The 17461-nt window shown below is 30.8% G+C and overlaps 1 protein-coding gene across 1 annotated transcript in view; it reads left to right on the forward strand.

The window, feature by feature from the left end:
* Window positions 1-17461, forward strand: part of LOC113389557 (protein sprint-like) — a 68902-nt gene that overhangs the window by 45256 nt on the left and 6185 nt on the right. Inside the window, exons 3-9 of the mRNA XM_026626578.1 lie at window positions 8365-8501; window positions 8629-8899; window positions 9328-9512; window positions 10811-11022; window positions 11238-11427; window positions 11497-11584; window positions 14570-14986. Of these exons, the coding sequence (XP_026482363.1) occupies window positions 8365-8501; window positions 8629-8899; window positions 9328-9512; window positions 10811-11022; window positions 11238-11427; window positions 11497-11584; window positions 14570-14986 (1500 nt within the window). The remainder of the gene's footprint in view (window positions 1-8364; window positions 8502-8628; window positions 8900-9327; window positions 9513-10810; window positions 11023-11237; window positions 11428-11496; window positions 11585-14569; window positions 14987-17461) is intronic.

Raw genomic sequence — 17461 nt, forward strand, 5'->3', positions numbered from 1 at the left:
TTTATCACCATCATCGTCCATAAACAATATATGAAATTCAAATTTCGCCGCCGCAGATCTACATAAAAACCAGTGTTCAAACAAATGAAATTCCGGAACAACCATTCGATGTGTATGTCTATGTGTTCAGGTATATTTCTACCTTTTAGTTATATCAAAAACAGTGGTCGAATGTGTGTGTTTTATTTTGAATACATTACAAATTTCATAAATCACATTGCGATGCATTCCATGCACGTAGTAATTGAATATACGCGAAACCGAGGTAGATTCAGGAATGGTTGGAGAATTACACTGTTTTGTCGAAAATAAAGGGATTTTAGGGTCTTTTAGGATATGGAAATTGTGGTAATAAATGAAATTATTATTTTGTGAAAAATGCGTTTAAGAAAGTGCCACGAACATTTCTAGAATCAAGCTCCAAAAATATTTGTTAAGAATGTGTTTCAACGTTCAACAAAAAGTTTTCAAATATTACGTGATTATTGTAAAACATTAATGTGCTCAATGAAGGGAGGGTATTTTAGTCTATAAGTTTTAGGAATTTGTGATGGTAATTATTCAAAAATATGTGCACAAGAGGATTTTTCAAAATTTAAATTATTTTCGGAGTTATACGTGTTTGACCACGACAATCATCCTCATTACGGGATACGATACCCACGATTTCTCAACTTTTACTGGACCGATTTACTTGAAATTTTTACAAAGACTTTTTATAGACTCATGTTCAGTATCAACTATGCTCATTCCCAAATACCGATTTTTACTATTTTTGTTAAATTAAAGAATATAAAAAAAAGGTGTAAAAAACATTTGTTCAGACATTCGCGTTTTGTCAAATTTTTCAGATCCCATACTTCATCACCTGATAGAATTAAAAATTTTGCTTTTCAAACGTTTCAAACGTTTTGACTGATTTTTTTTTCTGGATTCTTAAAATAAAATAACAACCTGTAAAAAATGGATTGCAATAAAATTGCCTTTTTACGGACTTTCAAACATCACATATATTTAGTTTTTGGTAATTAATATTTAATATAATTATTTAGAATAACAAGTTTAGTTACATTTAATTGTCCAAGTGGAATCACATCATACATTAAAAACGAAGTGCTTTCAAAAACTTGAGAATAACAAAATTGTGTTTTTGCTTAAAACGATTAAAATGTTTTGGATTAAATCATCATTATTTTTAAGGTACTTTTCAAAATTCAGAGTTGATTTAGAAAGCATTTATTGTATAATTATAACAATTATTATATAATAATCAATTATTATATAATAATTAATTTTTGTATAATAATTTTTGAGAATGACTTTCAACGTCGAACAAAAAGTTCAGACAAATTGCGGACTCTCAAAAGCCATATTTCAAATTAATTTTAAAAATTTAAAGTCTATTCGATGTAATTTGATAGGACTTCGAATCTATCATCTTTGCGCTACAATCAGTCTAAACATTTCTTTATAATTTGCAGAAAAGTGCAAAATTTTACGTTCACGTTTTTTTTAAATGATATAATGTGGATACCGTGCTGATTACTCTGTAATTTAAAAAAAAATATTTTTTGTTAGTGTTTTCAATGAATCTCAGCATCTCGATAATTGATAATATATATAAATTATAGACGTGTGAAAACTAGTTAAATTACAAAAGTAATTGAAATTTGGAATAATAGGCTGCGATTTTAGGACATACAAACTCGTTTTTGCGCTTTATAATTAACCTAATTTCAAATATCATAAATGTGTTTGCCATTCTAAGTGAAAAGTGAAAAACTTATTATTTAAATAACATAGCTAAATTCACTTCTTATTGATCAATTCAATTTTCAACAATTCATACCTATGGGAATGATCATGCAACTTGCCTTGAGGCTAAATGCCTCTTTCATCTAGTTATTGTAAGAATTTATCTAATATTAGTAATTTATTTTTTATTTGAATTCATGCATTTTGAGGAAGAGCAATTTTTACTTATTAGAGCGATTTTTTGTTTGGGGTATTATCGAGTGAAAATTTATATCACTACTGCTCGATATCAAGTTGTCTGTGCACGTTAAAATTAAATTATTTCAATTAAGGACTAAATTCAATTACAGACTGTGTGTATGTGGTTTAAATTTGACAGTGTACAGTTGAATTGCTATCACAAAGGCAACAAATATATTCGCCTACTACAAATGATATACGCTTCAATTAGCAGGTACGTGCGTTTGTCATGAAGAGGGTCCACAATTGTGGAATGGTAGAAGCATACAATTCAGGCGAATATTTACATATGCAGACAACATAAACGACGATGGGAATATGTATATATATATATATATATATATATATATATATATATATATATCTTCTTATATCTAAAAATGGAGCTCTCGATAAAATGATCCACTAAAACTCGAAAACGGCTAAGCCGATTTGGCCAGTCTTATTCTTGAAGAATTCGTGCTAATCAGTAGTTTGTCGAAAAGGTGAGATATTATTTCAAAATCGCGTATAAACTTCACATTTTTTATTTGAAAATTTTCGTAGAAGCGTAATTTAAACTAGTTGGTTTGGTATTTTGCCTTGAGGCAAGTTACATGAACTTCCCGATATGTGTAAATAATCGACTTAATAAAAAAAAATGTGTAAATAATATACTTCATCAATCCTACTTAAAAAAACGATAATAATTTTAGCAAAGTTTGAAAAATTTTTGAAATTAAACTACTTGTCGTAAGGCCGTAATATCACAGTAAGTTCTATAAGACCATGATGCATATCGCCAAAAAAAGTTCCATGAAAATCGGCTTAAATTTTTTTTTTCAACAGTTAATTACAAGAAAACGACTCGGTGGATTTTCACCTAAAATTAATCAGTACCATTCCCTAATATCTTTCGAACAGTTTTTGATATTTTAAAATCGGTTCGGTAGGATGAGCTTAAATGTGGACGAAAAGTTTAACACTTTTTTTTCGAATTACAAAGAAACGGCTTGTCAGATCGTTGCACAAAACTGACAAACGATAGTCCTCACCGAAATACATCAAATGGCTTTTAAATTTCTAAAAACGGTTCAGGCGTTTTTGAGAAAACGTCGATCAAAAGTCTAATTTGACAAATGCCAAAAAGACCATACTGATTTTTGCAAACTTTGACGAATTTTTAAAGCTGAACCAGTTGTCGTAGGGCCGTAATATTTTAGTATGATCTAGAAGACTATGGTATCTATCGTCAAAAAAATAATCATAAAAATCGTCGATTTTTTTTTTAAAAAACTTTATTACAAGAAAACGGCCCGGCCGATCTCTACCAAAAACTAATCAGCACGATTCCCAACCAATATCTTTCGAACGGTTTTTGAATTTTCAAAATCGATTTAGAATTGCGGGCTAAAACGTAGACGAAAAATTTTTCACTTTTCTGCCATTTATAAAGAAACGGCTTGGCCGATCGTCGCACAAAACTGACAAACAATAGTTCTCGTCGAGATACATCGAATGGCTTTTAAATTTTTGAAATCGACCCAGCCGACGTTTTCGAGAAAACGTCGATTTACGGCAAAAAATCTGTTCACATACACACACACACACACACACACATACTTTTTCCAAATTTGGTCTCATTCGATTCAGAATGGCTTGAAACGTCGAGAAAACATAAAATTAGCGAATCGGATTTTTTTATGAAAACATAAAGTTCTCCTTCGGGAAGTTAATTAAACAATGGACGGTGGCTAATACGTCAAATGTCAAAGGTTAGGATGTTACAAAATTGAATCACATTTTATTCTGATACGTAATGATGCCCTTGTTCTGTTCGACATGTAATAACAGATAATCAGATCGCTTATTACAACCATATCAATCCCTTGCTCTTCCCTTATTTCCTCGCCCCGTATCAATATCGGGGTATATTTATTGGTATTGATAAAATTATCCCCGATATATCTGGTAATAAATCCAGAAAGATATCGTTTCGTTATTGTCCCTTCACTCTCGTTTGATAACTTCATTTATTTACGAGGACATCAAACGAAATAAATTCGAACTGCTAAGGCAATCAGGAAAACCAAAGAGAGATTCGTCAAAATAGATTTTAAATCTGGATAATGGAAAAGATATAAAATGGATTTGGAATGGAGTTTCTTATAAAATTTTAGCTTTTTATAAAATTAATTAAAAAAGTATTTTAGAGCTTCACCTGTAGTGGAGCTAGGAAATGCAATACCGGTATACCGGTATACCGAATTACGGGTAAACCGCCCGATTTTTTGGCGGTATTTTTACCGGTAATCATCCTAAAAATACCTGTCTTTTCGGTATTTTTATATAAGCGCTATTTGATACATAATAAACTAAAGATTAAATTTCTCAGATCAAATTTATCTTTAAATTCCGTAATCGCATAAAAAGCTATATCTTCAAGTGATTCTATAAGATAAACAAATGTCAAATATTATCTCAACTCGTCATTAAACTGAATATTTATTGCTTTCTAAATGGCTTCATAACGTGTTACAATAAATAGAATTGGACTGATAGATTATGATGTTTGCTTCATCTTATGTAAAAATGTAACGGTTTTTTAAGTGATATTTGCGCCAAAATATTTTATATCATACAGATTACCTCTGCGTAATCTTTATTTTTTCCTAACTTTGTACATAATAATTATGATAATTACTAAATATTTTTGCTTCTTATTACAATTATGAAATATTAGTTTTCGACATCGTTTCGAAGTTTAAAAATACTATAGAAGCATCACATTGTTTTAAATAACAATACTAAACAACTATAGTAACTTATTATTTATCTCGATAAAGTACCCGATCTTAAATTATATTTTTGTAGAAAAATTATTTTTTTGGAGATTATGCTAATTTAACACATCGGATACAGACAATACAGTTATTATAATAATGTAATATGATCTTTTATGAGTTTTTGGTCTTTCTTACTCATAAGTTTGTTTTTGTGAAAAGTATTCAATATACTCGATAGTGATAATGAATTAATTAAATTGGATATACTTTTGTTAAATTATTATTTAAAAAAATAAACTTATTGTTTTATTTTATTGTTTTTATTGTTTAGTTGAATATAGTTGTGGTTGTATAGACATTTCTTTTATATTTGTACTAGTAACTTTCAATTTGGTTTACGTTTGTTTAAGATAATAAAAATACCGGTAATTTATCGGTATTCCGGTTTTAAAATGAAAAATTACCGAAATACCGGTATTAAAATTTTCCATCGGTATTGCATTCCCTAGTTGGAGCTATAGGATTTCAATCATAACTTCCAGGTTTTAGATCCTGGATAATTTGTTCCAACTCCAGTAAATTCAACAGTACATTTTGTTTTGAAATTACTTACTCCTTGCAGTATATTCCTGCAGATTTTCGTCCTTTATCTATTTTAAACCTGTACCTCCTATCTAAAGTTCATCCACCCCATAGTAGTGCTCCATCTTTTAAATGTGCTATGAGGGTTGTTTTCGATCTGTAAGTATCGCCGGGTAGTTTGTTCGAACGACAAGAGTTTAGGGGAGGAGAGGAGACAACGTGTTCGGTTATGAGAAATCGAACCCCCTATTTCTGTCAAATGCTCTACAGTCAAATCAAACGCTAATTTTATAGGGGCACATCCGGGGGACGCGGGATTTAAAAAATACAGAGTCGAATTGGAAAAGTAATAGACTAAAAACAAATATTGTTTTTAACTTCCCGTAGGGTAGTTATAGTAATGGGCCGAAAATCGAAAATTTTTGCATTTCTTGACGTTTTGTAGATTTCTGAACATTTTGGCATACCTCAGAAAAAACGGATGTGTGTGTGTATGTATGTATGTATGGATACAATTTTTCGTCGACGATTTCGGGCGCACGGATCAACCGATTTTAATGCTTCAAAAAACATTCGATTCGTATTGATAAGGAGACGTGCTGATTAGTTTTTGGCAAAGGCAGGTCCAGCGGTTACGGAGATACAGAGCAAAGAGTGCAGAAAATACAAATCGAGTTTTTGAGAGAACGGAGTTTTCGATTTGAGTGATCTAAAAAACATTCAATTTGTAATGATTGGGAGAAGAGGTGATTAGTTTTTAGCAAAGGCAGGCCTAGCCATTTCGAAAATACAGAACTAAATATGCCAAAAATGGTAGTATTTGAGAGAACTAAACGTCCGATTTGAATTATCCATAGAATCCTCTCTGCTTGTTTCAACAAAATAATTGCTTTTCTTTTTTTGGAAAAAAATTGTTTTTAATTTGTATATCGAAAATAATTCAGATTTTAATTTTAATTTTGTTCTAATATACTTTAACAATTTCAACTTTGCGATTCAGTTTATATAATTCTTATAAATATATATTAGACAATGTTATAGTGTTTATAATAATCTATTTAAAGGTACGATGCCAACACCACTATTTTTTTTAATTCAAATCTTTAATTTGTAAAAATAAAGTATGGGTAGTATCAAAAAGGAGCATTAAGTATAAAAATTCTTGTGATGATATAATAATTAGCAGTGATATTTTTTAACCGAAAATAGGTAATGTTGAAAGAAAAGTTGTATCCAATCTTATTTGTATGGTATAAAAATTTAGCGTATTTAAAAATGTCGTAGAAATTTTTGGACTTTTGGAAATTTGACGAGAATGCTCCCAATTGCAAAATTTCTCTACTTCATTTTGGCAACAGCTTGTTTTAATAATTTCGTTTTAAAAATTGATTTCATACTAAATCTCTATAAATCTATTTTTTATAGTCATATCTCAGAATAAACTATACTTATAGTAATAAAATATCACATCATAACTATTAAAATAAGTCGTGATTTATCATTCAGCCCTGAATTAACCTCATAATATCGTATCTTCACTTCGCAGACATTTTAAAGGGCGCAACCATCCCTTTGGTAGTTTGGGTAATCCTCTCATGTAAATTAAGAATACGGATATATATATATATATATATATGTGTGTGTGTGTGTATTAAATGTGCACAACTGTTCCTTTAACGAATTTTTGCCACGTGTCTACGAGGAGCTTAAAGTCAATCAAAAAGCTAATTCTTTGATGTTTTGGCAGGAGCTTAGAGCTTAGCTGAAAGTTTTCGTAAACTTTCTAAATTCCCGTTCACCTTACATTATTATAACATATGTTAAATTGCTAAATAGTAATAATATTTATAAAAAGAGTAAGGATCACACGCGATTGAAGTAAAATTTATTTGCTACTGTACAAATTTGAGTTCAGTAAAAATGAATACATCATATAACAATTTTGAAATGAACCTTCATTAGAGATATGAAGTAATTGCTGAAGAATAAGTTCTATAATATTCGTTCACACAGTGGATTATGTTAAACAACGCCTAAACAAATATTGTTTTTGCAACTTCACTCATCATGTAATAATTGTGTTTGAAGAACTTCATGCAATTAAAATTAACATACATTCATTGACTGGTTGTATTTTTTTAAAAAAAATTGCGATATAATTTCATTCTTTGAACAGCTGTAATATCTATATTGTCTAAAAAATATTTTCCACTTTAATAACTTCAAAAATTTATAGAAACGACGAATAATATAGAAATAATTTCTATTCAATAAACTTACGTTTTGTACACGGCACAAATGTTTATTTTGTTTCATTATTTTCAAGGGGCATGGTAAAATATTCTTCTGATTCAGGCATTTTTCATTAAATCAAGATTAGTACTACGATGTAAATTTAAAATATTTATTTATCTATGCCGATTTCCTTGTTGATATCGGTACGCATACAACGACAGATTTCTATTCACATATACGACGTCTAATCACAATCGACCCGTATAGAAATGATTTCATCGAGAGCGAATGACGAATCATTGGCACTCGACTCGGCCGTAACGCACTTCCGTTGCATTTGTACGGATTTACACCCTAGTCGCGCCTAAAGAAGTTTTACTTCAAAAGTTTACATTCAGTATAATACTTTTATAATTTATGCTTATTCTAACTAAAGGAGTGATATTCAGAATTAAAATTTTCATTTTTGTGATTAACAAATGTAGTCGTCATTGCTCCATTCTGATGATACATAACTATGTCTAATTCATATCATTAAGAATTTCTATTAATAAATATTTTTGATACTTGTAAAACTAATAAATGTGTTTGGTTTGGCAATTTTTATTCACTACAAATAATATTATTCCAACTAGCTTAAAACACATTTTACTGAATGAAATGTTTAAAACATCAAGTGAATAGTCAATTGTTGCTCTACTTATTATTATTATAATTAAGAAACAAATAAAATTCATGAAAAATCCATCTATAGGACCTTTATTTATTTCTAATTTTTTTTTTATAGAGTCGATGTTCCTTGTCCAGTGATCAGCAGTCAGTAACTCCGACTTCAGATTTGGACGCAGGAGTTTTTGCAGCAGGAGAAACTAGTGACAGTGATTCGCCTGTGCCTCCTGAAAGACCAAGGGCTCAAGGACAAAGGTAATAATAATAATTTCATTCCATAATAATTATTTGCCAAATGACAAATAACGACAAGGTAACAGAATGCTACCTGTATTTATTTTTACGTATTATGATTTTTTTAACTATCTTTTATTATTTCCAGGCCGCCTCTCGATTTACCACCAAAGCCAGTAGAAAACGACATAGAAACAAAAGATTTACTAAAAACCAACTCGGCTGATCAAAGAAGACCGTCTTTGGACGACATAAAAAAAATCCAGGATGTCGATGGTGACCAAGAGGACGAAGGATCTTATGGGGCACCCTGTGGATTAGGATTACTTGAAAGATTACTGAGGTCGCACCCTGTTTGGTTTTTGCCTGGTATCCAAAGAGCTGGTGCTGTGCATTTGTTGCAGGGGAAAGATGAAGGGGTAAGAAGAATTAGACCGATTCTGCTGCATAACAGAAAAATGTTATGGCAAGGCCATGTTATGAAGAACTTTCCATACTAATATTGACAAAACCCGTGGGGGTGCTGTGCAGTCAGGCGAATTTCTTAGGTTGTCTGGTAGAAAACTCTACCTAGAAACCGCAAAAATGTCAAAAAAAACTTTGTTACATAACAGGGTCTTTCTGACCCAGCTTCATAACATACGAGTGACGTTTCACTTTATATGTAAAACGCCTGAATGAACATTGACATTTTGACAGTGTTCAGTATGATTCACTAGCATAATGTATGGAAGTCGGAGCGTAACATGGCCTTGCCATAACATTTTTCTGTTGTGCGGCAGAATCGGCTCTTTAATCAGTTTATTCATGATGTGTCAATTCTAATCTTTTATCATTATTTTTTTAGAATTTTGTGGTTCGTGGCTCTAGTCAACCTATGACGATGGCTGTCAGTGTGCGGCTTCCAGCAGGCAGAGGTCCTTATATTGAACATTATTTAGTAAGGGCTAGTGAAGGTCGTGTTGGTTTGGAAACATCTGCTAATAGATTCGATTCTATTCCGGAGTTGGTTGCTCATTATGCACAGTGCTGGTAAGTAAAAAATAATAATTAAATCTTGAAAACGCTACCCAAAGTTTTAATTCTAAATCTTGCATATGACATGATTCGTTTGTCATTGAAATTAGCATTTAGAAATGAATCTTCATTAGAGAAATGAAGTAATTGCTGATTAATAAATTGTATAATATTCGTTCGTACAGTGGATTATATTAAATAACGCCTAAACAAATATTGTTTTTGCAACTTCACTCATCATGTAATTGTGTTTGAAGAACTTCATGTAATTAAAATTAACATACACTCATTGACTGCTTGTATTTTTTTACTTTTTCGTCGGCGATATAATCTCATTCTTTGAACAGCTATAGGATCTGTCTTGTCTAAAAAATATTTTCCATTTTAATGACTTCAAAGATTTATAGAAACTACGAATAATATAGAAATAATTTCTAATTTTTTTATTTTTATTTACTTATATATATACATTATTTTCATATCTCAGTCAGGCAGATGTGCCTGGTATGAGAGATTATGAAAAACAGTTTTCATATAATATATACATTTCATTTGACTATAATATCTATTTCATTAATATAATATCTATATATAATTAAAAATATCTTTATATATAACTCTTCAGTCTTCTTTGTCTTAAATTTCCTTATAGTATTTCTTTATTTTTCTTTTAAATTTATCGTCATCATTGGTCATCTTAATATCGTTTGGCAATTCGTTATATATTTTGCTAGCACTCCATATGACATTTTCTCTCAAATTCTTTTTTCTATTGTGTTCAATGTGAAAATTGTTGTGTTGTCTAGTGTAGTGTTCATGTATATCTTGATTTGTGTCTATTGTTGCACTTGTTTTAATTCTGTTATATTTCATTTTGTGTATTAATTTGCATTTCTCTATTTTAATTTAATCAATAAACTTAGGTTTAGTACGCGGTCGAAATGTTTAGTTTGTTTTATTATTCTCAAGGAACAGGGTAAAATATTGTTCTGATTCAGGCATTTTTCATTAAATCAAGATTTGTACTAAAATGTACCTTTAAAATGTTTATTTATCTATGCCGATTTCCTTGTTGATACCGGTACGCATACAACGACAGATCTCTTTTAGCATACACGACTGCTAATCACAATCGACCCGTATAGAAATGATTTCATCGAGAGCGAATGACGTACAGTTCGGGCGTAACGCACTTCCGTTGCATTTGTACGGATAAACACCCTAGTCGCGCCTAAAGAAGTTTTACTTCAATAATAATTAAATCTTGAAAACGCTGCCCAAAGTTATATTTCTAAATCTACCATCTATTTTAGTGATGAGTTACCAGTGCAGTTAACCTTACCTCGAGCCCTTCGCGAAGCCAGAAACCGTCAACAATTGTCATCCTTGGCCCTTTTGGGTCAAGAATTTTGGAGGCATCCTGCTACGCCTTTATTACCACCTCCAAGGCCTTCGACTTCTGCTGATTCACTTGGTGAAAGTTCTTCTGCTTCGGATGCTGCCAGCGATTACACCAGCGACAATGGTAAGGAATCATTTGAAATTTAATCTGTAATTAGATAATTGTTTTCTCTTTTTTAAGTTGAGATAGTTGACGTTTTATTAAATGATTGATCTTCATTCCAACATGCCTTGTGTTTGAAACCAAAATTTATAGACGTCATTGGAGGCAATTGTTGTTGACGAATATTATACATTTTTTTGTCAACAGAAATATTTTTTCTTTTACCATTTTTTTAGGTAACAATAAGCACATAAACCCTCTAGAAACCAGGACACCATCACCGTTCTCTGATCCAATTGAACACCATCCTGCTCAACGAAATCAGTTAACAACTTTTAAGGGCCCTAGGGCTCCAAGACCTACGCCACCTTGCACATTAGATCTGAATAATGTGACGACAGGTGGACATAGTAATGGATTTGATAGGTAAGTAAAACATGTCATTATTGTAAGGCAAATGACTTAAGAAATTATTATTATTGTATTTTTGTGCAGAATTCCTGGACGTGTACCACCTGTTCCGCCGCCACGATGGAGCAAACCTACAACTCCTCCAGGAACTAATGATAACTCGAGAGTTCCTGTAAGTTAATAACATTTATTTTTAACATAATCAATTACAATTACAGTTTATACTAGATGACCTGACAGACGTTGCCCTGTACCCACATATACATTTTTTAAATATCCAGTACTAATATTTACCATTCAGTTGAAAATAATAATTATTGTTTTTCGAATTACTATTAACGCCAATATATGAGAGATGTTAAATGTAGAACTGCTTCAAATAAAATGATGATTCTCAATTTCCACAGCTAACACTTTAATTGTGCTTTTAACAAATTTTAGAATATGTTCAATAAAATTGTATATTAAAAATTATACACTGCAAGTTATAGAACAAATTTATTTCCAATAGCTCAATTTATTTTAATGCCAACGGTTATACAATATTTTTCGTCATACCTGTAGATGTGGATGTATAAATGAATGATTTTTTGTTTATTCACGACTAAAACATTGATTTTCCAAATTTATCACACGAAAATTCATCTGCCTTTGTGATTTATAGCATAAAATATACGTATTGGATATTGAAGTCTTTTAAAAGGTATAACAAATTCAGAAAGAATTAATATATAGCATTCGCGGTAAAGGTACAATATCACCTGGGAATTTTCTACCCAAAATATTTGCTTTAATATTGCCTATATTTTTTTTTAATTTTTTAACTGGCTTTTAGTAATTTTAATATCTAACTTACATTTTTCTCACTAATAATTCAATATACATTATTACTTAAGTTTATATTTGAAGTGAATTAATTTGTCAAATTCTGTTCTCATGTGCTCTATTCAACCTACGATCAACAAAATTATTGCACTAAATGGACAGGGAAAAGCGTGCGCCCTGTGATTTTTTTTACTGTGCTCCATTTTGCATGATATTTTGGAAATAGGCTAATCTTAATCTCAAGTTCAGAAGTGAAAACAATCATATTAAAATAATTCACTATTCCAGTTGCGAAATGTAATAAAAATCACACATAGATTCCAATTAGAATAATTTGAATTCAACAAATATAAGTACAATATAAAAAATATATCTCAAAATGGCATATTTTGCCTTTAGATATACGAGAAAAATTTGAGATTTAATAAGGGAACGCCCATTAATTTCGTGAACAATTTTTAAGGATTTTTTAAAGATTTTTTGTGTAACAAAAAATAATAAAAAGCAATAATTAGTCAGAAAAAACCCTTGAATTTCAGAGATATAATAATGAGAAATAGGTTGTTTTTTAATGGATTTTTTTTTTTCAAGAAATCATGAGTTTTTTGAAAATTGTTTGTACTGAAGCTATAGTATTTTCTAGAATCCATCAAGATCTCTTAAACCAAGTTAATTCGGATGGAATACGATTATTTTTAATTTTGGTGGAAATGACACTCATAAACTGATTCAAATGAAAAATGAAAAACATTGTATGCGTCTTTTATTTGCATGATAGCTCACTTATTTTACGTGCAGAAATACTTATTTTAAAGCTTATTTTGAGGACTATGAAACCCCATTTTCATATCCAGCGTTATTTATTAAAATATTAATTTATATAATTTTGGTCATTTCATTATTTTTATTAAAATGTATATTTCTGAAGATATTAGCAAACAACGTTTTTGTCATCATTTAGTTAAAAAATAATAATCTGTCAAATTGAATTTTAATATAGGGTATGTAATTACATTGAACTGACATTTTACAAACGTGAGACGCATGCGCAGAACTGCATCACTTGTCAGACGCATGTTGACTCTATTTTATTATATTATTTTAATTTTTGGCACATCTCAGCTGCTTTTCGGCAATAATAATGTAGACATTACACTTTCCTTATTTATAATCATGAATTTATTATATTTTAATATTGCCTTAGCCTATAAGTGAATGGAAATGTTTGGCAAATGACAGTTGTCATTTGTTTTGATGTCAAACCATGCCTTAAACTAGTGGGGTGGGTGGCATCGTGCCTTAAGGCAAATTGCTGAAACTTCCCGTACCGTAACGAAATGTTCAAGGAATATTGAATGTTTTCAAATAGATTATTATAAATATTGTAACATTGTCTAATATTTATAAGAATTATATAGACTGAATTGCAGAGTTGAAATTATTTGTTTAAAGTATATTAGAACTTTAGTCAGAATTAAAAATAAAATCTGAATTATTTTCGATATACAAAAAATTAAAAAAAAAAAAAAAAAAAAAAAAAAAATTGAACAAAATTTTTTTTCCAAAATCAATTATTTTGTTAAGACAAGCAGAAAGTTCTTTGAATCAATTGAATCGGACGCTTAGTTCTCTCAAAAACTGCCATTTTTTGTACATTTAGCTCTGTATCTCCGAAATGGCTGGGCGTGCCTTTGCGAAAAACTAATAACCCCTTCTCCCAATCATTACTAATTGAATGCTTTTTAGATCATTCAAATCGGATGCTTTGTTCTCTCAAAAACTCGAACTCTATTTTCTGCACTCTTTGCTCCTTATCTCCGTAACTGCTGGACTTGCCTTTGCCAAAAACTAATCAGCTCTTCTCCTTATCAATAGGAATCGAATGTTTTTTAAACCATTCAAATCGATTGAACCGTATGCCCGAAAACGTGGGCGAAAATTTGTATCCATACATACATACACACACACACACACACACACACACACACATCCATTTTTTCTGAAGTATGCCAAAATGTTCAGAAACCTTCAAAACGTCGAGAAATGTAAAAAATTTCAATTCCGATTTTCGGCCCATTACAATAACTTACCCTACGGGAAGTTAAAAATATTTTCAAGGGCAAACAATCATAAGCGGTTTTTTGTAATTTTTTTCATTTATTTTTACAATCTAACTATATTTCTATGAATCTAAAAATTCTAGAAAAATTCTCGAACAAACTTCAGGAAGATTCATGAAAATCCGAATTATAGTTCAGGAGGATTAACCATTCATACATAGTTACAGAAGAATTTTATATATAAGATATTATAGTATATTTTACATTTCCAGACCTTGAGCAAACGCATGTCACCCGAAGGAGAATGCTTCGCATCCACCATCAACTCCAATACATCTGGCAGCATGCGTGTTCACAAATCCAAAATCAACGCCTCTCTGATAACTTCAACGAACAATGGTATCATGTCACCAGGAACCATCAGCAATGGTGTCACTTCCCCAAATATTCTATCACCAGGAATGCTCACGTCTCCTGATTCTAACAATGGACAAGTTTCTGGTTCTACAATGAGTGGTATAAATTCTACTATCACTTCGCCTATGAGTGGGACGAGTGGCGTTACGTCTCCTATGAGTGGAGCAACATCTTATCATACGAAGAGCAGCAGTCATAATAATAATAATGGGAGCAGTGGCAGGTCGAGGAGGGGTGCTAAGGCTGCTAGGAAAGCTAGCAGACACTACCAGGTAAAGGATAATAGAATAACTAGTGGTGTATGGCATCGTGCCTTAAGGCAAATTGCTGAAACTTCCCGTACCGTAATTGAAAATACGCGAAACCGAGGTAGATGTAGGAATGGATGCAGAATTACACTGTTTTGTGGAAAATAAAGGGATTTTAGGGTCTAAAGGATATGAAAATTGTGTTTTTAGATAAAATTATTATTTTGTGGAAAATGCACTTTAGTGCAATAAACGGAGCGTTTTAGGTCTGAATTTTTTTACGGTGCTCTGAATTGGATGAAATTTTGGAATTAGGTTCATCTTACCCTCAAGTTCAAAAGTGAAAACAATTCGGGTTGCGCCATCACCCACCGGGGGGATGACACCCCCTCTCAATTGTGTAATTACATTTTTTCAAAATAACGTTGGATATGGATAGAAGAACTAATTATAAGAAAAAATGTCTTTTATAGTTTTTCAAAAAAACTAATACTTTTCAAGTTACTGGCCACTAAAGATTCATATATTTTTGGCGTTTTTCTTCGTTTTTTTGCAAATATCTCCTAAAATATACATTTTAACGAAAATCATGTAATGAACAAAATAATGTCAGTAAAAATCTTAATAAATCGGTATTACATAAAGTTTTCTAGGAAAAATATTAAAAAAGATTTGAAAGAGCAAAGTTGTTTTTTATTTCGTTCAAGATTTAATTGTTGTATTTAAAGCCATCTAGTGTCGAGGTTTTACATTTTATGCATTTCGGTGAAATTGGGTTTTATAGTGCTCAACATAAGCTTTAAAATGAGTGCTGCTACAAGTTTTTTGCGTGTAAAATGAGTGAGCTATCAAGCAAATAAGAAGCATATACGAAGTTTTTTTCTTTTAAATCACATAGTTTAATGAGCCATTTCCACCAGAATTAAAGTAATTCACATTCCATCTAGAATTCACTTTATTATAGACATCTTAGCTTAGGATTCTAGCAGATTCACTACTTTAGTACAAACTATGTTCAGAAAACTCACGATTTTATAAAAACTTTTTTTTCTAACGAACTTAATTCCAAAATTTCATTCAATTCGAAGCACAGTAAAAAAATTCAGAGGTTATACCCTTTTTTCCTTTCCGTTTACTGCACTACTTAAGAAAGTACCACGAATATCTCTAGAATCAAGCTCCAAAAAATATTTTCTAAGAATGTGTTTCTAAAAACAAAAAGTTCTTAACTAGTGGTGCCTTAAGGCAAATTACTGGAATTTTCGTGCCCTAATGAAATATTCGAAGAAATTTAAATGTTTTCAAATATATTATTATAAATACTGCAATTTTCATTATTCGTATTTTATAGACGAAGACGTTTATATATGTTTGTATGAAAAGTAAATAAATAAAACCTAATCAAGCGGAATAAGAATAGAGGATTTCTTTGTATCAATTTTCTAAGAATTTTTTAAACTGAATTGCAAAGTTCAAATTATTGACTTTAAGTATATAAGCGAGCTTTATAATTTTTGCCAGAATTAAAATCAAAATCCGAATCATTTTAGATATTTTGAAATTAAAAATTGTCTTCTTCAAAAACTAATCATTTCGTCGCACTGTCAACATAATCAAAATGTTTACTGAATCATTCGAATGAGATGATCCAATCTCTCAACTAGTGGTGTATGGCATCGTGCCTTAAGGCAAATTGCTGAAACTTCCCGTACCGTAATGGAATATTCGAGAAATTTTAAACGTTTTCAAATATATTATTACAAATACTATAACTTTCATTATTTTTGCTATCTTGTTATACCCGAGCAAATCAAATGTAAATCATAAATCAATTTATCTCCAGAGCATTAACAATCGTCCATCATTTCATTTCGAATTCAATTTCAAAAAAATAGTTGCCTAATCTACACAAAATTGAAAAAGTGCTCCCGCATAGTTACAGTCTAAACGCATTTGCAAATAATTCTGTGCCACATTTTCACTTATGCTGTGCTTAGCTTCGCGGCATTTTCACATTTTTCAATAGTTTTCACAAAATTGGAAAAGTGCTCCTTTACGTAATCAGTCTAAACGCACTTGGGTAAACATTTGTACCAGAGTGGCGCTTAGACTGTGCTTAGCCTGGGTAATTTTTCGAATTTTTAATCCAAAATTACAAAAATATTTTATGGAAAATAAAAAAGATGTAATAATTTTTTATCCTTAAAAGCAATTGTTTTGTCAATACTAGCAGAAAGTTTTTTAGATCATTCAAATCGGACGCTTAGTTCACTCAAAAACTGCAATTTTTTGCACATTTAGCTTTGTATCTTCGAAATGGCGGGACCTGTCTTTGCCAAAAGCTAATCACCTCTTCTCCCAATCATTACAAATTGAATGTTTCTGAGATCATTTAAATACGGACATACAAAACACACACACATCCATTTTTTCTGAGGTATGCCAAAATGTTCAGAAACCTTCAAAACGTCGAGAAATGTAAAAATTTTCATTTTTGAT

The sequence above is a fragment of the Ctenocephalides felis genome, unplaced genomic scaffold, assembly GCF_003426905.1.
Source record: "Ctenocephalides felis isolate EL2017-DRISC unplaced genomic scaffold, ASM342690v1 CF-g0.4_SCAFFOLD_03573, whole genome shotgun sequence".
Lineage (NCBI taxonomy): Eukaryota > Metazoa > Arthropoda > Insecta > Siphonaptera > Pulicidae > Ctenocephalides > Ctenocephalides felis.